The 20,447-nt window shown below is 36.9% G+C and overlaps 3 protein-coding genes and 1 long non-coding RNA gene across 8 annotated transcripts; 2 read left to right on the forward strand and 2 right to left on the reverse strand.

Annotated features, from left to right (window-relative positions):
* Window positions 1–2,871: 2,871 nt before the first annotated feature.
* Window positions 2,872–4,474, reverse strand: LOC111788612 (uncharacterized). Its single transcript, XM_023669007.2, has one exon. The coding sequence runs from the start codon at window positions 4,215–4,217 to the stop codon at window positions 3,102–3,104; it is 1,116 nt and encodes a 371-aa protein (XP_023524775.2). The 5' UTR covers window positions 4,218–4,474; the 3' UTR covers window positions 2,872–3,101.
* A 6,005-nt stretch (window positions 4,475–10,479) lies between these two features.
* LOC111788648 (TPR repeat-containing thioredoxin TTL1) lies at window positions 10,480–13,000 on the forward strand. Its single transcript, XM_023669071.2, has 7 exons — window positions 10,480–10,670; window positions 10,748–11,410; window positions 11,473–11,841; window positions 11,917–12,250; window positions 12,327–12,531; window positions 12,612–12,712; window positions 12,799–13,000. The coding sequence occupies exons 2-7, from the start codon at window positions 10,761–10,763 to the stop codon at window positions 12,949–12,951; spliced, it is 1,812 nt and encodes a 603-aa protein (XP_023524839.2). The 5' UTR covers window positions 10,480–10,670; window positions 10,748–10,760; the 3' UTR covers window positions 12,952–13,000.
* On the reverse strand, window positions 12,887–19,589 carry LOC147793383 (uncharacterized). 5 transcript variants are annotated; one of them, XR_015419846.1, is made up of 4 exons: window positions 19,451–19,589; window positions 19,214–19,362; window positions 17,588–18,117; window positions 16,413–17,441 (listed from the first exon to the last, which is right to left on the reverse strand). It is a non-coding gene; the product is annotated as an uncharacterized LOC147793383 (long non-coding RNA). The 5 variants fall into 5 exon arrangements; XR_015419847.1 differs by having other exon boundaries at window positions 17,588–18,236; XR_015419849.1 differs by lacking the exons at window positions 16,413–17,441; window positions 17,588–18,117 and adding an exon at window positions 12,887–13,460.
* On the forward strand, window positions 14,726–19,656 carry LOC111788647 (sulfate transporter 1.3). Its single transcript, XM_023669070.2, has 14 exons — window positions 14,726–14,803; window positions 15,174–15,517; window positions 15,604–15,652; window positions 15,732–15,939; window positions 16,031–16,205; window positions 16,283–16,348; window positions 16,444–16,557; window positions 16,651–16,767; window positions 17,414–17,540; window positions 17,627–17,913; window positions 17,994–18,184; window positions 18,843–18,928; window positions 19,041–19,117; window positions 19,242–19,656. Exons 2-14 carry the CDS (start codon window positions 15,194–15,196, stop codon window positions 19,383–19,385), a joined length of 1,965 nt encoding a protein of 654 aa, XP_023524838.2. The 5' UTR covers window positions 14,726–14,803; window positions 15,174–15,193; the 3' UTR covers window positions 19,386–19,656.
* Window positions 19,657–20,447: the final 791 nt, after the last annotated feature.

Consider the following 20,447-nt stretch of genomic DNA (forward strand, 5'->3'; position numbering starts at 1 on the left):
ACCGTAGGCCCACTACGGAAGTAGTTTACACCTGGCCCATTCTTACCGTCTACTTTGCTTTTGGGCTGGGCTGGGCTTCAACTTGTTATACTTGTTATACTGTACAAATCCAATAACCTAAAACTTAATTAATAACAAAAATACAAAATTTAATGTAATTAATATATCTTTTAAACCTTTTCTTTTATAATTCCACAGCATGTAAAACTACGTATTCAAACTTCGAACATCTCGACCTGTGTTGAACTGGTTAAACTATGTTTAAGTTGACAGTGACGTCTATTAGACAATCATGGTTAAAGGGTCATGCTCAAAATTGAACAACGGTAAGCTCTCGTTCATCGCACGATCATTCATCCATCAATCTTACGAAAACGAAACGAGTTGTTGTATTGAATTTGAACACCAGATCTGTCGATTAACGTATATAATTGGAAGGGATGTTAGTTTGAAATAGGTAGGGTTAAAAGGAGTAGTGGGGAACATGAAGGGATTCACAAAACCATATGAGGCCTAGGGTTGAAACCCACGAAGGAGACCAGGATAATGTCTCATCAAACCCTTTATTCAAAAGAAAATTTCTTTTTAGCATCTAATTATTTGTTTGCCTCCTTACCCTTTATTGTAACCTGTCTCCATGTCTCCCCTTTTTTAATCTCAATATCTAAATCTTATCGTATAATATAATATATATATATATATATATATATATATATGAGAATCCCACGTCAGTTTCTAAGTCCATTATTTGTAGATATTGTCCGTTTTAGCTCATTATAAAGAATGTTTCATGATACCAACTTGTAACACTGGCTCGTCGACAACGCGATTCGCAGGAGTTACTTTTGACGTAGAAAATAAATTCCGTCAACCAATCATAAGTTTCAAAATATTTTCATATACATCAAGTAAAACATTTAAAACTTAAAACAACCACGTAAATTTTAAACAGCGAAAGCATAAATATACAAACAGATCCAGACATGGATTCTCAATAGTCTCTAGCCCGTTGGTCTCGTCCTCGATTGGCCTGCATCATCTAAATCTAGAAAGAAAAGTTAAAATAATTTTGATCAGTCAGTAAGTAGTTAACTTATCTTTCATGAGTTATAACTAATCTTTCCACGTGTTTCTAAGTTTTATTCGTCATTGACTCCTAGTTTCTCATACTAGGTATCTAAGCTACCTCCACCTTAGGTTACTGACTCTCTCTATATGCCTATCTAAAATTTTCGGACTCATATGTAAGACTCGCTCTCGGTCAAATACAGTCCGTCTACTAATTCCCACAGAGTTCCTGACCAACGCATTGTGTGCTAAGTCAAAGAGAATGATTCTCCTGACCGTTGGTATATGAGATGTACAGGCCCTCTCCAGCCCTCTCCAATCAATGTAAGATCTCATCTAAACATGTCTTATAAGAGTATGAAAACATTTTCTTACTAAATACGTTTTAAAATTGTGAGGCTAACAGCTATACATAATGGACCAAAGCAGACAATATCTAATAGCAATGAACTTGGATTATTACAATACCTTTCCAAACTTCGCCGTCCATTAAGATGCCCAACGTTTCAAGTCGTACAATTCTTAATGACGATCGAGTTGTAATTGACCACAAAATAATAAATAAATCCTAAGGGAGTTGACAAATTGGATGGGAGGAAATTTGGGCGGTGCCTACAAAAATAATTCATTACATATATATATATATATACATATCATTAAATGTATATAAAGAATTTTATATTTTTGTACGTATTTTTGAGGAGATATTGTTGAAAAGAGAGTGCGGTGAGGAGAGGTGGAGGAGAGAGGGTGAAGTGTGTACATAATCATTATATATATACATATGGGTTTAGTCATTGGAATATTATATGTCGGAATCGGAATGAGTATTAATATATTAATCATAGCTATATAGAAATTTTGTGTGTACGGACACACATCTAACCACCCTTCCATTTCAACTAACTTTTTATTTGGTTGTCCCTTTAACCTTACAACCATACCACGCCCGTGGCTGGTTGCCTTGTTGGATGAAAGTCCCACAACGGCTAATACTATATGAGCTTTTTGCGGAAGCCCAAAGCTAAACAAGGCCCTACACTTAGCCATATCAATAGAATCTTCAAATGTCGACTCCAAAAGAAAAAGGAGTCGAGGCTCCTCGAAGGCATAGTAAAAAATGACTAAGACTCTAAAAGAAAAGGAGTCGAGTCTCGATTAAGGGGAGACGCCAAAGCAAAACTAGCAAAGCCATGAGAGCTTATAAGGTCTAAGTGGACAATATCATACAATTGTGGAGAGTCGTGTTGTAACGACCCAGATCCACCCACCGCTAGCAGATATTGTCCTCTTTAGGCTTTTCCTTTCGGGCTTCCCCTCAAGTGCTAGGGGAAGGTTTCCCTTAAGGGGAAGTTTGGGCTACCCAGATCCACCACTAGCAGATATTAGCCTCTTTGGGCTCTCCGTTGAGGGAAAGTTTGGGCTACCTAGATCCACCAGTAGCAGATATTGCCCTCTTTGGGCTTCCCCTCAAGGACTAGGGGAAGGTTGCCCGAACTAGCAGAAGTTGTCCTCTTTGGGCTTTCCCTTTCCTCTCAAGGCTTTAAAATGCGTTTGCTAAGGGAAGGTTTCCCTTTCGGTTTTAAAACACGTGCGTCTGCTAGGGGAAGGTTTCCACTCCCTTATAAAGGCAATGTGGGACATCGCACGTGTTCATCTAACAGCCACGGTGAACCATCGGCAAAAACCACTTGTTTTAGTGTTAACAAATTCATATTAATCTGACGATGAAAGCATCCCCTCCCAATAAGTTTAATTAACTAAGGTAAGAAGAAAGGATTAGAGAAGGGATTAATTAAGCAATTATGAAGATTATATAGTAATATTGAATTTAATAATATTCCTTAGTAAACTGCCAAAAGGGGTTTATGATGGGTCTAGGTGAGGGTTGGTTGGGCGTTCTTCCTTTCCATCATCGCCTCCCCACCACCACCACCTCTACAATCATCATTAAAATCATCAGCATCACCATCATTGCCATTTTGATTACCGAAAAGGGAATATAAAAATTACCCATTTCTTCAATTTTTTTTTTAATCCGATGGGCAAATCCAAGATTCCACTGTTCTTTCACCCCTGCTAGTAGTGGTAGTAGCAACAATATTCCCCAATAATGTCTGCTGCAAATTATTCGATGAAGAAGAAGATCCTGTAAACTTTAACTTACAATTTGCTGTCGTTCCTGTTGTTGTTGTTGCTGTTGTTGTTGTTGCTGTTGTTGCCGTGCTGTTGCTTCTCCATGCTTCGTCGTTTTGCAGCGCGGACAGTAGCTCCTGGCTTGTACTGCTGCCATGGATATGCGGTGGTTCTAAATGGGTTCCTTCTGATAGTGACTGAAATGAAAATATCCCCGCAGGATGAACCCTCGATGTATTTTGATTGTCGATGGTAATATTGTTGTTGTTGCTGTTGTTGTTGTTGAGCGATGAGAATAGTTGGACTTTGGAACGAGAAGGGTGGAAACCTGATCCCGATCCTGATCCACTGGCTTCTATATTGGTGGTGGTGGCTCGAACGGAGGCGAAGAGATCGAAGCGGCGAGAGAAGGAGGAGGAAGAGGAGGAGGAGGAGCCAGGGGCGGTGAAGGGTGGGGAGGGGATTCCGGTGAATTCTTGCACCATGGCTCGGAAATTTGTAGTGTCTGTGGTGAGGACGGTGGTGGGGGCACGGCGGGAAGCTCTAGTTCGTTTCTTTGTAGTGGGTTTAGGATGTAAAGCAGTGGGTGATGGGTTTGTTGAGCGATTTGTGATTTGGGTGTGGTGGGTGGATCCCTCGGCGGCGGTTGGGGTTTTGAAGGTGGTGGTGGTGGTGGTGGTAGTGGGGTTTGGGCGGACGTCGTCGAGATTTAGGAAGGAATTTGAGGAATCGTGGTTGAAATTTGTGGGTTGTAAATTGAAATTGGAAGGAAAGTCATAGAGGTTTTGGAAGTTATGAGGGGAGAGATGAAAAGGTAACGGCTGATGAGGAGGAGGAGGAATGGTGGCGTTGAAGAAAAGTGGCGGCGGAGGAGGAGAAAAAAGGTGAGGTTGTTGTTGTTGTTGGTGGTGGTGGTGGTGGTGGTGGTTGTGGTGGTTATGGTGGTGGTGATGAGAGTCGTAGTCGTCGTCGCCGCCACTTGAAGACTGCAAGCTTCCGCTACCAGAATCCATGTGTGTGTTGGGAAAATGTTTTAGTTGTGTTTGAGTTGGAACAAAAAAGAGGGTTTAGAGGTGAGGAAGATGGGTGGACGTGGACCCGCCATTTCAGAACAAACGGGTTGCTTGAGGTGGCTGGCAACGGGTCAAACTCAAACTCAATATGAAAGAGAGAGGAAATACCCCTTTTATTCTGATTCCACACTTAATAGCTCAGACATTCATAAGAGACCCCTCTATATAGAATTGCACCAATCAAATTAGGTTTAATCGTGTAGTTTCTATAATTAAGTCACTGAAAAGAAAAATGCTTTCAATCCACCATGACTGTAGTTTGAATGTAGTATCAGCTCATTTTCATATCTTATCAAACACCATCAAATAGGGTACACAAAATTTTGGTGCAGATGTTATTAGAAACCACGACTCTCCCCACAATATATGATATTGTTGACTTTGAACATAAACTTGGGAGGGTTCGTATTAATGGAAATATATTTTTTATTTATAAACTCGTAATCAACCGAAGTGGGATTGTTTACCCAACAATCTTCAACGGATCTATGAGCTAATCTACGTTGAGTAGATGTATTATGTTACGAGATAGTTAGATTACGATAGTAGAATCTGGGTCGAGTGTGAAAGGGAGAAAAATGAAAAGAAAAGGAGGTTAGGGTGGAGAATAGAGGGATTTTAGAGATGGGCTACCAAGAAGAACAAAAGGGGATATGGATGTAATTGAAAATGAAGCTCCCTTTTGTTTCCTGCGTTTACCAAAATTTCCATGAATAAAACACCATTTAATTCCCTCTTCCTCGTCCCTTTCCCAAACACTTCAATATTAATTTAATTAAAGTTCTTAATATTAATTTTGGATCCAACGGTTAATATTTTGTTTTAAAAATTTTAAAAAATAAATTTACTGTTATAGTAAATATTTGATATTTAAATTTCAGGACGTTTTAGATAAACAAATCTTTTTTAAATAATTAAATAAAAATGAGCACGACTCAACTCAATTCAACCCTACCACCGACTCACCGTCTCAACCACACCAGTACTTTGAACATATACTTTGGTAGAAGAAATATAAATATAAATATAAATGTGAAACCACTGACACGTCACAATTAAATTGCATAAAATAGTAAGTCATAAGATATGATTACGTAGCTCTGACCTATTTATTTTAATATAAAAAGGAAACCCATTTTTAGCCGGAATTTCCCCCATGAATTAAGGGAAAACTCAAAATTTATTTTTAATTACATTTTATTAATTTGTTTAAAAAAAAAATAATCTTGGTCCAGTCAGCATTTGACTTAGTCAAAGGTCAGAAATAAGATCAAGGTTCCCAAAAAACCCTTTATTTTGTTCATTCTTCCATTAATGGATGGAACAAAGGAGGGGAAGTAAGGGGTACCCTACAAAAACCCTAAACTCTCCTGGATTTGGAGCCCTAGATATGCCCTAATTTGAGGGTATACAGAGGTGGGGGCATAAATGTCTTTATTTATTTATTATTTTTGCTTGTTAAACACAGACATGTGCATTTGAAGTTGCTGGGAGACAAAGGGGCTCCATTTGTCCACTTTGCAATTTCATTACTCTTTCAACCCTTTCTTCATTTCCCCTTTTTTCTTCTATTTTTTTAGTTTCAAAAGCGGTTCTCATTAGATATGCACGCGCGGGTTTTCTTTAATTTGTACTGTAAAAGAATTCGAACATTTGATCTCTTACTTGATGATATATGTCACTCCTAATTAGGTGCACTCTTGTTAACAACATATTTGATTGAGTTATGAATAAAAAAGGATCCCTGTTTCGAGATGGGTTTGAGCATATCCTCTTTCATACCCATATCCTGTAGATCCAAAGAAGATTGACTTCTTGGTGAACTCGTGAAAAGCTTGTGAAGTTAAACTTGTTATTCATGTCAACATTCTCACTTTTGATATCTGTGGGTGTTGTCACATAAAAATCTTTCTCGAGATCCAAGTCAGCACAGGAAAATCACTTTCTTCCTTGCGGTCGGGTTGGCTTGGAAACAAGCTACTTGTCGTCTATCTCACCTCCTTCTATGACGTATTCAATGAAACGAAATGTTGATACATTTTTCAATGTAATCATGATTATGATCCAAATGGGTTTCAAAAAAAAAAAAAAATATGTATATATATATATATATAATAATAATGAAGGGGTATATTTGACTTTTTACCCTTGTAACATTGAGCATTTAAGTGAGTGAGTGGAAGAATATAATATTAATATTGGGCCTTTTCCATTGGATTATGTGTTGTTTTGGGCCTTGCATCCATCGTGTCTGTTTCTAGGCCCATTTACCACTTGCCACAAGGATAACAGGCCATTGCTGGCTTCGAGGCCCAATGGGCTGGGCCTTCATATTCTCTCTCCTCATCTTCCAATTATTGAAATTAAATAAATATTTAAAATTCTCTTAATATATTGTCTAATTCAACACCAAAACAGAATGAAAAAAATAATTATAAGTAATTAACGAAAAATGTAAAAATTGATACATAACAGTTGAAGTTTTTAATATATATATATATATATATGCAATGTAAAGATCACATAATGAAAGAAAGTCAAAGGTAATTATAGCAAGAATGAAATTAAGATCAAGAAATCACATGGGTAAGAGTCTTACCCCTATCCAAAATGGTTGACTTTTTTTGATGTCATTAATCTGTCACGGAAGCCAAAACTGCATTGACAAAAGTTTTCTCGACGCACTTTTCTATATTAGACTAAACCTATCAGCAGTACTTGTGATCTTCTATATACCTAGTTTCGTAATGTCAGCAAAAAGTCAAATTTGTCGACACCCAAATGTGCGATATCATCAAATGTTTGGTAGGACCATACTATTGACATCGGATAGCACTGTTAGCTGATCCAACTTCTGTCAACGAGATTAGCTCTACCCAAAACTGCTTAATATATGAATTCATGTACATTGAAATAGGCGAGACGTCACTTGAATCCTGAATTCGATGAATATTGAGTTTTTATAGAAATATAGTCTAATTATATTATTACACCTACAAATGGGTACTATTTTATTTTATCGAGTTTGAATTAAACACCAAAATTTTAGATGGGGTTTTATTCCATTTATCCATTTCAAAATTTAATGCTATATTTTGATATAACAGGGTGAAAATTTGAGTAACGAGCTTCAAAGAAAAAAATATGCACCCTAATTTTGCCGTTGAATTATACTAGAAAACACGGGTCAAATTTATGTTAAAAGTCTCAAGTTACTGGATAGGAAATAGATTTATAAAATAACGTAAAACCAAAACTTAAACTATTATTAAATTATTTTAGATAACGTAAAGTATGTGCGTTCATATCAATAACCTGACCAATTCAGACTATTCAACTCAAATCATAAAAGTTGAATTGAGTTAGATTTTTTTTTTATTCTATTTAAGTTGGATTAAATTTTTGGAAATCTAAAAATTTGATTTGGTCGGAAGGTCAATCCAACCAATACGAGTCACAATCTAACTTTACTTTTAAAAAGATTAAAAAAAAACAATGTTTATAATCGATGTTATTGATATATAACGACTCGTAAATGTTTGATATTTGAACTTCACAAATTTTTTAATTATTAACGTAACATATACCGTGAATAAGCAAAGTTTTTTAAAATAACTCGACAATCCACTTAATCTAACCCGAGAATAGAAGTCTAGGTTATATTATGAACTCTATTCATAATCATCTTAAAGATGAAGGAGCTTTCTCCGGGTAGGGGTTGGCTATTGGACGGGGCCCGGGTTATCAAGGCTCAAAATGACAAAGACTTCTCATTGAGCGGGCCCAATGCTATCTTAAACAGTCAAGAGAACAAGGGTCGCGCTCCTACTTTCACTTTTTTCTTTCTAAAGAAGCTCGCTCTTGATCTGGGCGAGATCTATCAACAGTGGCAGTCTCCCTCGACTCAAGACCATTTTAGAATCATGGAATTCTCTCTCAAAGCTGCGGAACTAACGACTTTATTAGAAAGTAGAATTACCAACTTTTACACGAATTTGAAAGTGGATGAGCTCGATCGAGTGGTCTCAGTTGGAGATGGAATTGCACGTGTTTATGGATTGAAGGAGATTCAAACTAAGGAAATGGTGGAATTTGCCAGCGGTGTAAGTAGTGATACTGCTTTCGCGTCCGAAATCTAAAATTTTAAATGGGTTTAAAAGATTTTTTCAACCTAACTTAATTCAACTCGTCTAGACTAGATGATCGGTTATCTTTTTTTAAAAAAAAAACATTATTACACTAAATCACCGTCAAATTGTTGGAAGGTTGAGGGAAACGGCAGAACATAAGATTTTGATAGTTTGAGGTAAGAACTGCCGACTGCCGACGTAGACGACACCGACAGCTTTTTTGGTAGACACAAAATCCACACTTTGTTACAATGTTTGTTTTTGGTGTATCATCATCATCATCTCTTCTCTTCTTCCCAAACAATTCAAATCAAAATCCGACCCAAAATTAATGGATCCCTTTAAATCTTGTTGGGTCCCCTTTTCATTCTAATTATCAAACTCGTCTAATTAAAAAAATTTCTATTTAAGATCGTCCCTTCCGTTTATGCCACCTCTGGCCCTAAACTAGCTTTTTAGGACGCCTGTTTCTACCATGTTCACGGCCCAACGCCTCCTAGCAGTAGTAGAAACTCTCCTGTTTCCTGATCAAAGACTTGATTAAATGCAGTATCTATTCTGTAAAGAGCTGTATAGATCAGTCACAACTTACTAAAAATACTTTAAAATGTCTATTTCTGAGTGGATATTGATTTTTTTTTTTAGCAACTAATCCTAATTACATTTAAAAATTTAAAATTTTAATAAACCCTTTTTAAAATTCATAAAATAAAAATGGAGAAAGAAAGGACAAATGGTTTGTCATCATTAATATTATGGTAATTAAGAAATTAAAGAGTTGATTGGTAACGCCTTGCTTTTCATTATCTTATTATATAAATGTGAAGAAGACATTATGATTATCACTTCTAATTAAAATTTTATATGATCATATAAAATTCATCAATCAACATCTTTTCAAATTAACATCTTTTCTCTATTCTAAATTTAAATTACACAATTGAAACACAACCAACTGACACTGATTTCATTAAGACTTTACTAAATTGACTTATAATTTTTATCGTCTAATAATAAAAATATTAATATTAATTTTTAAAGTTTTCGGGTACTTTTGAAACTTGATATTAACAATTCTGTTCATATATTAATAGTAAGAGTGCTGGTACCAATGACATTTTTGAAAGTTTAAGACATTTTTTTATGAATATTTATGAAACTTTTAAAAATTCAAGGATCATTTTGAAATAATTCTAAAATTTCAAGGTTATTTATAGAACTTTACGAAAATTTAAGAGTATTTTTTTTAAATAAAATACTAACATTACAAGTATTTTTGTGAAATCCTATAAAGCCGGGTGCCAGTGAAGACATTGGGCCTGTAAGGGGAGGACTATGAAATCTCATTTAAGAGTGTGAAAATCTCTTCTTAATAAATGTCTTAAAATTATAAAGTTAGGAATGACCTCTGACTATTATAATTTATTAATAAAATACAAAGTTTACGAAATTTATATGTCAACAAACAAATAAATTACAAAAGAATATTATATTGGAGCAAACCCACACCTTTAAATATACATATATATATATATATATATGTATGTATGTATATGTATATGTATATGTATGTATATTTATATGCGTGTGAATGTGTGTGTATGTATGGGGACGTTGATTAGGATTAGTCGTCTAATTTCTACCTAACAAAAATTAAGACAGAAAAATTCTCACGCTTGATATCAAACCACAATTTAATAGTAATTGAAGAGCAATTGAACGCAAGTTAATTAATTAAATCTGGAAACACATTTTAATAAAATTAAAAATAAAAAAAAATTACTAAACCTTGATTAATTAACTAATAATCAACCAACTTAATCATACAAATCTCCTTTTTAAATAAGTAATAATTTAAAAAAAAAAATCAGATGCTTTGTTTTTAAATGAATGAATCAGGGCCACCAAAAACCAAATTTGGTGCTGAAAATAAATAAAATAAAATAAAAATAATAAAAAAAAGGTTTATTTTTTAATTTGTTTATACAGTAATATTTATACATGAATGGTAGGGACGCCATTATTTGTTTACTGATTAATTCGGCTCTGAGTTGAATCCCTTTTATTTATAAATTGGTAGCTTCGAACGCACTCCAGAACTGCACATTTAATCTTTCTCTTTCGTTCATCAAAACCTTTAATTCTTTATTTAATTACAAACCCTTTTCTGGGTTTGCTCGCCTCAGTTCATGTGTTCATCCATCAACAACACTCTGTTCTGTATGTAATACCAACAATCTGCTTCTTTTACACTACAACAAAGGTATGAATCTTGCTGTTTTTGACTCTGTTCTTCGCTGCTCTGTTTTTTACTTTCTTTTTTCATTGACCCATTCACAGATTAAACTTGATCATGGAAAAAACAGCTGAGTTCTCTTTTTGTGGGTTTGTGAGATGGATTTTCCGGCGACGATGCAAGTGGTTTAAGAAATCCTCTGTTCATTCATTACCCATAAACACCTCTGAAAATCGCTCTGTTTCGGATGATGCCAAGGCGCCATTGGAACAGGATCGAAGAACCCACCAAAAACCCACTTTGGATCAATCAAGACCTTCGATTTCTCACCAGAAGAATCAAAGTCGGAGGACTTCCGATGCTGCAAGAATCTCGTTCAGTAATGGGTCAGTTTTGGGTAATTTGAAGCCAATTGGATCGGCGAACAACAGTCCAAGGAATCGACAAGAGATGAATTCAAGTCCAAAACTTAGAGGAAATGACAATATGGGGAACATTATGAGGAGAAGTTCATGTGAATTAAAGCCGAATGTGTTGAAATCCATGGGAAATGAAGCTTACAAACAGGGGAGATTCGAAGAAGCATTGGCTTTGTATAACAGAGCAATAGCTTTAGATTCAGAGAATCCTGTTTATTATAGCAACAAAGGAGCTTCTTTGATTGCCTTGCATCGTTTCATGGAAGCCATTGAAGAATGCAAGAAGGCATTAAAGATTCAGCCATCATATCAAAGAGCCCATCATCGTTTAGCCACTACCTATCTCAGGTAACACAACAAATATCCATTTTCTCTTATGGGTTCAAAGCTTTATGCCATTTTGATTGCAGAATTGGGGAGCCTGAGAAAGCATTGGCTCACTTGGAACAATCAGGCCCTTACAGTGACATAAACGACATGAACAGAGCTTGTGTTCTTCAGAGCTGTTTGAGTAAGTGTATTGAAGCAAGGAAGCTACAAGAATGGGACACTCTGTTAAAAGAGACCAAATGGGCAATTTCCTCTGTTTCTAATTCAGCTTATAAGCTCTACGCTTTGCAAGCTGAGGCCTTGTTGAAGCTCCATAGATATCACGAGGCTTATGCCATTTGCCAAAAGGGTCAAACCCTCGAGCCAAATTTGCTAACCAAGTTATTTAGTGTAGCTGATAGTGCACTTATTTTATCCATTGAGGCACAAGTTTACACGACAATGGGCAGGTTAGAAGGTCAAATTTGATGTTGAAATTAAGAACAGGACTTCATTTCATTGAGGGTTATGTTGATATCTCACAGGTTTGAGGAAGCTGTGGCTGCAGCAGAACGATCAACAAGGCTTGATCCAACTAATATGGAGGCAAACAGAGTGGCAAAATGGGCTAAACTTGTTTCATCAGCTAGATTGAGAGGCAATCTACTCTTCAAGGAATCAAGATTTCCAGAAGCCTGTACTGCATATAGTGAAGGATTAGAACACGACCCGTATAATTCGATTTTGCTATGCAACCGAGCAGCATGTCGATCGAAGCTGGGACGGTACGAGAAAGCTGTTGAAGATTGCACTGCAGCTCTTATGACACAGCCATGTTACAGCAAAGCCAGACACCGCAGAGCTGATTGCAATGCAAAAGTAAGTAAAATTCTAAACCTTAAAAGAACAGAGCTTTAAGGTTGTTTGTTAAGATTTGGCTTAATTTTGAGACAAGATGGAGAGATGGGAGGCTTCAATTCAAGATTACGAGGTGTTGATAAGAGAGAGACCAGGAAATGAGGAAGTGGGGAGGGCTCTGTTTGAGGCGCAGCTTCAACTCAGAAAGCAACATGGGGAGGACATCAAAGACTTTAAATTTGGGTGTAATTTGGTGTGTATTTCAAGTTATGAACGTTTTAGGCACTTTGTTACCTCTCCTGGTGAGTAACACAATAAGAAGAGGAGTGATTTTTGTTGCTATGAATTGTGTACATTTCTAAGCAGTGGGTTGTGTTAGCAGGGATGTCGGTGGTTCTGTTTTGCAACAAAAGCTACCAGAAGGAGGGGCTAGAAGTGTTCGAGTCGGTTTACGAGCGGTTTCCGTGGCTAAACTTCCTAAAGGTGGATCAAAATGGTAGTTTTTGTTGAAATTTTTGGCTAAATTTTTGAGGTTAGAAGGCTAAAATGATGGATAATTGGGACATCAGGTGGAGGTAGAAGACCATCCTTATTTGGTGAAGTTGGAGGAGGTGAGGTCCATTCCAGCTTTCAAGATATACAGAAATGGGAGAATAGTGAAGGAGATTCCAGGCTCTAAACCCCATTCATTAGAGAGTTTAGTGAAGTTGTACAGCAGTTGAATTTGGAGCACAAGCTTAGAGAAACAGAGGAAAACAGAGTAAAACAGAGCATGTTTGGGTTGGCTTGTCCATTGGGCTTTCTAGACAACCTAGGTAGCTTCACAATGCTCATGGCCTTTTGTGCTTATGTACATAAGAATGAATTTGTTCAACCCTCCCCTACCGAAGCATTTTTACATAATTTTTTTTTGGTCTCCTCAAAGTCGTAAGACCATGTATGGGAGCTGACACTTATTTAGTGTCGGAAAAAGGTCAAGGAAGTTGGTGACATGATGATAGAAGAGTCAGTGATTGAAGCTCCAGTGAACGGTGGCGGTAACTGTAACGGTCCTAAGGTAGTGAAATTCCTTGTTGGGTAAATTTTGACCCGCATGAAAGGCACCCTTGATCGTGAAATATCGATTAACAACCATACACATAAATGCTCTAATACCAATTGTTGTGTCCCGAATGCTACAATACCAACTGTTGTAGTGGAAGCATAACCAAGATCGATTGTACTCACACACCTACAAACAGAAATTAAACAAAGAGACAACAAAATCTATGTTACAAAGTTTCTCTCAATTACTTCTAAACAAATACAAAATGACAATAACTCCACCTCTCCAATCAATACTGGACAATCAAACCACACCAATACTCGTATATAATATGGAAGATGAGCCAAATAAATTTAATAAATTCATGAATCGAAGTGGAGAATGTACCCAAATTATTCACGAAATCTTCGTGAGAATTCTCGATAGAATTATGCTCGAGTTATCATCTCGTTTGTATATATATAATTAGGGTAAAGATTGGTCAAAATAGAATAATATATGGTATGGTTGCAAAAGTAGAGTGATGTTTTTTGAATCTTAAGCGATTCTTTTGCTCTTTCTTTGGAATAAGTTCCAATCTTGAATCACTTTTACATTATCATCTCATCTCTCTCTAGCTTCTTCACGAATAAGGTAGATTTGAAATCAATAACTTTAAGAGAAACGAACACGAGATCGACAAGTTGAGCACGAGACTACCTATATATATATATAACTCGTAATTAACTAATATGAGACGACTTCATCCAATAATCCTTAACATTATTGAAATAAAACAAAAAAAAGAAACAAATTTATTGTAATAGTTGTAATATTAGCAATTAAGGAAAGAAAATAATTTAATTTCTAATTTAAGCCCACAAAATTTCCCATAAAAACAAAATTTAAAATTTAAAAAATTACAAAACTTAATTTACAAATATTTTTAACCCATTTGGTCAAAAAGCTTTGGTAAAAGTTAATTTTGGATTTGAAATGGTCGCACACAGAGAGTCACATAGGGTAGAAGGACGAAAAACCGACCAAGTTCAACATAATCCGACGTGTCCACTAGTGGGCCCTCACACATCACACACTAACCGCTAACAGCCAATAACAACCTTACATTTTACTCTGTTTTTTTCCCCCGCCGGAACCCTCGCCAAGAAAAACATTTACTTTTTTCTCCTTCAATTATATATATATATATATATATATATATATATATATATATATATATATATATGTTTGCCAAAAATAAGAAAAATAAATCCCAGAAGCATGCATGCGTGGCTAGAATCTCAAGAACAGTTTCAGTGTCATCCTTAAAATAGCCAAATTTGTGGGTTCATTGCATCTACCCATTAATTTCTCTATTTTGTTTGCCTCTCTCTCTCTCTATCTATATATATATATAAACAAAATAAATAAAATTAATCTCTGGAGTAATTTTTTTTGTAAAAAAAAAAAAAAAAAAACCAGTGACAGGATCTGTCAGAGACCAAACCAGAAACATTCTGGAACTTCAAGAGTGTTGAAGAAGAAGACAGGTGAGTCACATGAATCCTTTCTTTTTTTCCTTTTTCAGCTACATTGTAAGGGTTGATCATACTTTTTTATATTCCTTTGCTGCGTTTTATGATCGTTGTTCTTCGGTTACGTCTTGTTCGATAACTATTTGATTGATTGGGAATGAGATGTTTTTTTTAAGGTTGATTGTGGGCCTTTGATGTCAGTGTCGAATAAAATAGTGGGTTATATCTCAATCAAAACTGACATGATCATGGTGGAGTCTTTCAATCCTACCAAACTCTTTAAGGCTCTCTGTGTTCATCACAAAAAAGCATGAAGTGTATAAAACAATCAAACATGTCGAAGAATTTTAAGGTTGTTACAATTTGTTAACTTTAAGGAATTCAGGTGATAATTTGAGAGTTAAAATGAGGGGCGAAGAAGGGAATTCAGCTGAAGAGAATCTTGAAACAAAAGAGGGAAATCCATCTTCAGAGGATGAGAGATACATTCACAAAGTTTCAGTTCCACCAAAGCAGAAACTGTTCCAAGAAATCAAATCTGGAGTGAAAGAAACATTCTTCCCTGATGATCCTCTCCGTTCATTCAAGGATCAAACAAATCGCCGTAAATTTATCCTCGGAATCCGGGCCGTTTTCCCTATACTTGAATGGGGAAGAGATTACAATATCTCCAAGTTTAGAGGAGATGTCATTGCTGGACTCACCATTGCCAGTCTCTGCATTCCTCAGGTAACAGTTTTGATCAAGGAAGATACTAAAATGGCATGGTTTTAAGCATTAGGCTGCTTGCTAATCACTAGTTCTTGCAACATCAGGATATTGGGTATGCAAAGCTTGCAAATTTGCCTCCAGAGTATGGATTATGTGAGTGTTTATGCTGTTTATCAACACTCTGTTAAGGATTGTTCTTGTGAGACTAATCCCATCTGCCAAAATCTTGCAGATTCAAGTTTTGTTCCACCATTAATCTATGCACTTATGGGTAGCTCAAGAGATATAGCCATTGGTCCAGTGGCTGTTGTTTCTCTCTTGTTGGGGGCAATGCTTCAAACCGAACTCGATTCGGCTACGAACGCAGAAGAATACAGACGGCTGATTTTTACAGCTACATTCTTTGCAGGGATCACACAAGCCACCCTAGGAGTTCTAAGGTGATATTCAATGTTTATGTTCCTATGAAATATCATATCCATGTTCATAAGTTCCAGTTCATTGAGTGGAAAATTTGAACTTTGGGATCAGGTTGGGATTCCTAATTGACTTCTTGTCCCATGCTGCTATTGTTGGCTTCATGGGGGGAGCTGCCATCACCATTGCTCTCCAACAACTCAAAGGCTTTCTTGGCATAAAGGATTTCACAAAGAAAACGGATATTATCTCGGTTATGCAGTCGGTATTCGGCACGATGCAACACGGAGTGAGTTCCCCGAAAATTTATCGGCTTCTGCTAATTCGAATACCGTTCTTACTGATAGTTTGTATACCTTATGACAGTGGAACTGGCAGACAATAGTGATTGCTGCAACCTTCTTATGCTTTCTTCTATTTGCAAAATTCACTGTAAAGTCCCTTACTTCCATCATCAATAGTAAAGAACTCATCCATTTTTCTACTGATGATCTGATTATGATTGTTGTTATTGTTATGGAGCACAGGGGAAGAGGAACAAGAAGCTGTTCTGGGTGCCTGCTATTGCTCCACTCATATCTGTTGTTCTGTCTACCCTTTTGGTTTACCTTACTCGTGCTGATAAGCAAGGGGTTGCAATTGTAAGTATTTGAGTTGCTATTGTATGACCATCACAGGTGTTCTTAGACCACCAAGATTGACCGTTTTACTTCCCTTTTCTCATAACTTGTTAGGTGAAACACATAAAGAAAGGAATCAATCCCCCATCTGTGAAAGAATTGTATTTCTCAGGTCAATACCTTCTAAAAGGGCTTAAGATCGGTGTCGTGGCGGGTATGGTAGCATTGACGGTGAGCATACTCTAAAACTACTCTACTATTGGAAGAAAGTTTAGCTTGTTAGGAACCACGACTCTCCTTAATGGTATGATGTTGTCCACTTTGAGCACAAGCTCTCATGACTTTGCTTTTGGGCTTTCCCAAGGCTTTCCCAAAAACTCAGGATCATTCCCTAAATTAGTCAATATGGGACTCCCTCCCAACAATCCTCAACAATCCACCTTTCGAATAACATACTATGGAGCCTTCGAAAAACCTCCCCTTAATCGAGGCTCGAATCCTTCTTTGGAGTCCTCGAACACAGTACACCATTTGTTCGACACTTGAGTCAGTTTTGACTACACCTTCGAGGCTCACAACTTCTTTATTCGACATTTGAGGATTCTATTGACATGGTTAAGTTAAGGGCATGACTCTGATACCATGTTAGGAATCACGACTCTCCACAATGGTATGATATTGTTCACTTTGAGCACAAGCTCTCCTGACTTTGCTTTTGGGCTTCCCCAAAAGGCTTCATACCAATAGAGATGTATTCCTTACTTATAAACTCATTATCATTCCCTAGATTACTCAATGTGGGGCTCCCTCCCAACAATCCTCAACATAGCTATCACTTTTTGCGTTCACGTTTTGAATCTCTTGTTTGGATTTTTAGGAAGCCGTAGCGATCGGAAGAACGTTCGCTGCAATGAAAGACTATCAAATTGATGGGAACAAGGAAATGGTAGCAATGGGAGTCATGAATGTTGTTGGTTCAATGACTTCCTGCTATGTAGCAACAGGTGAGAAAGAAAGAAAGAAAGAAAAGACAATGTATGAGAACAAGAACCTCATTGTCAAATGATTGTGTCCATATCATTGGCTGCAGGTTCATTCTCTCGATCAGCCGTAAACTACATGGCTGGCTGCCAAACTGCAGTATCCAACATTGTGATGTCCCTTGTAGTAGTCCTAACTCTGGCATTCATCACTCCACTTTTCAAATATACACCAAACGCTATCCTATCTGCTATCATTATAAATGCTGTGATCAACCTGGTTGACTTGCATGCAGCGAAGTTGATATGGAAGATTGATAAATTTGATTTTGTTGCTTGTATGGGAGCCTTCCTCGGTGTCATCTTTTTCTCTGTAGAGATGGGGCTTCTAATTGCGGTAACTGATACTCATTCTTAAGCTGCTGAATGTCAAGAGAGATCTTCTTAGTTATTTGGTTGTTCTTTTCCCTTTTGTAGGTATCCATTTCCTTCGCCAAAATCCTTCTACAAGTTACCAGACCACGGACTGCACTTCTTGGAAAGATCCCAAGGACAACCGTTTATAGAAACATACTGCAATATCCTGAAGCAACCAAAGTTCCTGGCGTTTTGATTGTGAGAGTTGATTCAGCCATTTACTTTTCCAACTCGAATTACATCAAGGAAAGGTATAGATAGATGATAGTCACCCCATGTAGCCTAACTTTGTCTTTGTTGTTCCTATATTTGAAAGTTGAGAGACGTGGTGTGAGATTCCACGTTGGTTGGAGAGGGGAACGAAGCATTCCTTATAAAGGTGTAGAAATCTCTCCCTAGCATATGGGTTTAAAAGGTTGAGGGGAAGCTTAGAAGGGAGCGGACAATGTGTGCGAGCGGTTGGCTTGGATTGTTACAAATGGTATCAGAGCCAGACACTGACCGGTGTGCCAGCGAGAATGTTGGGCCACCAAGTGGGTGGATTGTGAGATCCCACATCGGTTGGAGAGACGAATGAAACATTTCTATGAAGGTGTGGAAACCTCTTCCTAGCAGATGCGCTTTAAAATTTTTGAGGGGAAACCCGAAAGGAAAAGTCCAAAGAGTACAATATCTACTAGCAGTGGGCTTGGGCTGTTACAAATTGTATCAGAGCTAGACACCGGACAGTGTGCCAGTGAAGACGCTAGGCCCCCAAGGGAGATGGATTGTGAGATCTCACATCGGTGGAGAGGGGAACGAAGCATTCCTTATAAGGATGTGAAAACCTCTTCCTAGCAGACGCATTATAAAAACCTTGTTCGTTCACCGTGGTAAGCTCGATGAAGCTCACGTTCAACTTCTTTACAGGATATTGAGATGGCTAGTTGATGAGGAAGAATTAACAAAAGAGTCCTACCAGAACAAAATCCAGTTTCTAATAGTTGAAATGTCACGTAAGTATCAGTTTCAACCCCATTTTGAATCCAAATTACACCGTGGAGAAAGCACTCAAGACACTTTTGGGCCAACTAAACTAACAATGATGTCTTATGTTTCATGCTGAAGCTGTCACTGACATAGACACAAGTGGCATACATGCTTTGGAAGAGCTAAATGGAAGTCTCAAGAAACGAGAAATACAGGTAAAAACAGCATAACCAGTCTCAAATGCAGCCAATTCAGATCATTTTAACAAACAACAGTAAAAAAAGATATGAATGAACTTAATGTCTTCTAACCTGAAGTTATGTTCATCAATGGAAACAGCTGATTCTAGCCAATCCAGGGCCCGTGGTGATCCATAAGCTTCACGCATCAGAGTTTGCAGATTTGATAGGACAAGACCATATCTTTCTCACAGTAGCAGATGCAGTATCATCGTGCAGTCCTATGATAATGAACGATGTTTGACAGAGAAAAACAACAAAAGTTAGGGATTTGTTTGTTTAGTACAAGACAAGATAAGAGGCACTCACCAAGCTGGGACATATAGCTCAACGCACACAGTGTTCATCAGTAGTGCGATGATTATGGGAGTGAAAGTAGTGTAAAATGGGAAAGTGGCATTGTATCATGTTCTTAAATCAAAAAAGAAAGAACAAATCAGAGATAAAATTCGAATTGATCTTGTTCTTTCCACAGAAATATGTAACAGCAAATAGAAAATGGAATTCACAGAACACATCAAAGAGTGTTTGAACTTGTTTTTATGGATTTGACCTAGAAAAGTTCATCAAATTTCTTGAAGGAAGCAGCAACACAGGGCAGTGGCAACCAATAGGGGTTGCTTGGAGATTTTAATGAATACCCACTTGCTCATAAGTGATGATTAAGAAATGGAATGCAAAAAAAGCGCAACAGAGTAAGGATTGGGGATTGAATTCAAAGGAGAAATGATGGGCTGTGAAGTGGGGAATGGAAAAAGGGGTTGAAAAATGGATGAGGGGAATCGAAGGGCTCCCCAACCCCACGCACACGCACACGCACACGCACACGCACACGCACACGAACAAAGGTGCGCTGCGCTGCGTGAAGCTGAGCGTCGGTGGAGAGCATCAAAGCACATTATCGAGATGATTGTCCACTCGAGGCTGCCTTTCTGAATATGATCAACATAGCTTTAAAAAATATTAATGAATTTAAAAATAATAATTTCATGGAATTTCTAATATTAAAATTTAACAACTTGGTGACCAAATAAATTTTGTATTTATAGCAAGTTGAATACCAAGAAATAAATTATTATCTCGAAAATAATGAGCTAAATTTTATTTATTAAATGCAAGAAAAAGGTAAGATTTACTTATATGATAAGCGTATTGCTTTATTAATATTAAATTTTTCTTACTATTTTGCATATTATATTTACACAATTTTAAATTATTAACTATTTAAAATATATTGTCTAAATTAATTCATGGATGAATAGTCAAGAGTTTAATTGATAATGATTATAAGTTTGCAACCGTGTAA

The sequence above is a fragment of the Cucurbita pepo genome, chromosome 2 (genome assembly GCF_057944985.1).
Source record: "Cucurbita pepo subsp. pepo isolate OVF chromosome 2, ASM5794498v1, whole genome shotgun sequence".
Lineage (NCBI taxonomy): Eukaryota > Viridiplantae > Streptophyta > Magnoliopsida > Cucurbitales > Cucurbitaceae > Cucurbita > Cucurbita pepo.

Bases quoted from the DNA above. Each gene is read 5' to 3' on its own strand.
- LOC111788612 (XM_023669007.2), bottom strand. From the start codon at position 4,217: ATGGATTCTGGTAGCGGAAGCTTGCAGTCTTCAAGTGGCGGCGACGAC.
- LOC111788648 (XM_023669071.2), top strand. From the start codon at position 10,761: ATGGAAAAAACAGCTGAGTTCTCTTTTTGTGGGTTTGTGAGATGGATT. The intron at 11,842-11,916 runs GTTAGAAGGTCA...GATATCTCACAG, and splicing joins GTTTACACGACAATGGGCAG to GTTTGAGGAAGCTGTGGCTG. The intron at 12,713-12,798 runs GTGGATCAAAAT...TTGGGACATCAG, and splicing joins CGTGGCTAAACTTCCTAAAG to GTGGAGGTAGAAGACCATCC.
- LOC111788647 (XM_023669070.2), top strand. From the start codon at position 15,194: ATGAGGGGCGAAGAAGGGAATTCAGCTGAAGAGAATCTTGAAACAAAA. The intron at 15,940-16,030 runs GTGATATTCAAT...CTTTGGGATCAG, and splicing joins GCCACCCTAGGAGTTCTAAG to GTTGGGATTCCTAATTGACT. The intron at 16,349-16,443 runs GTAAAGTCCCTT...TATGGAGCACAG, and splicing joins TTCTATTTGCAAAATTCACT to GGGAAGAGGAACAAGAAGCT.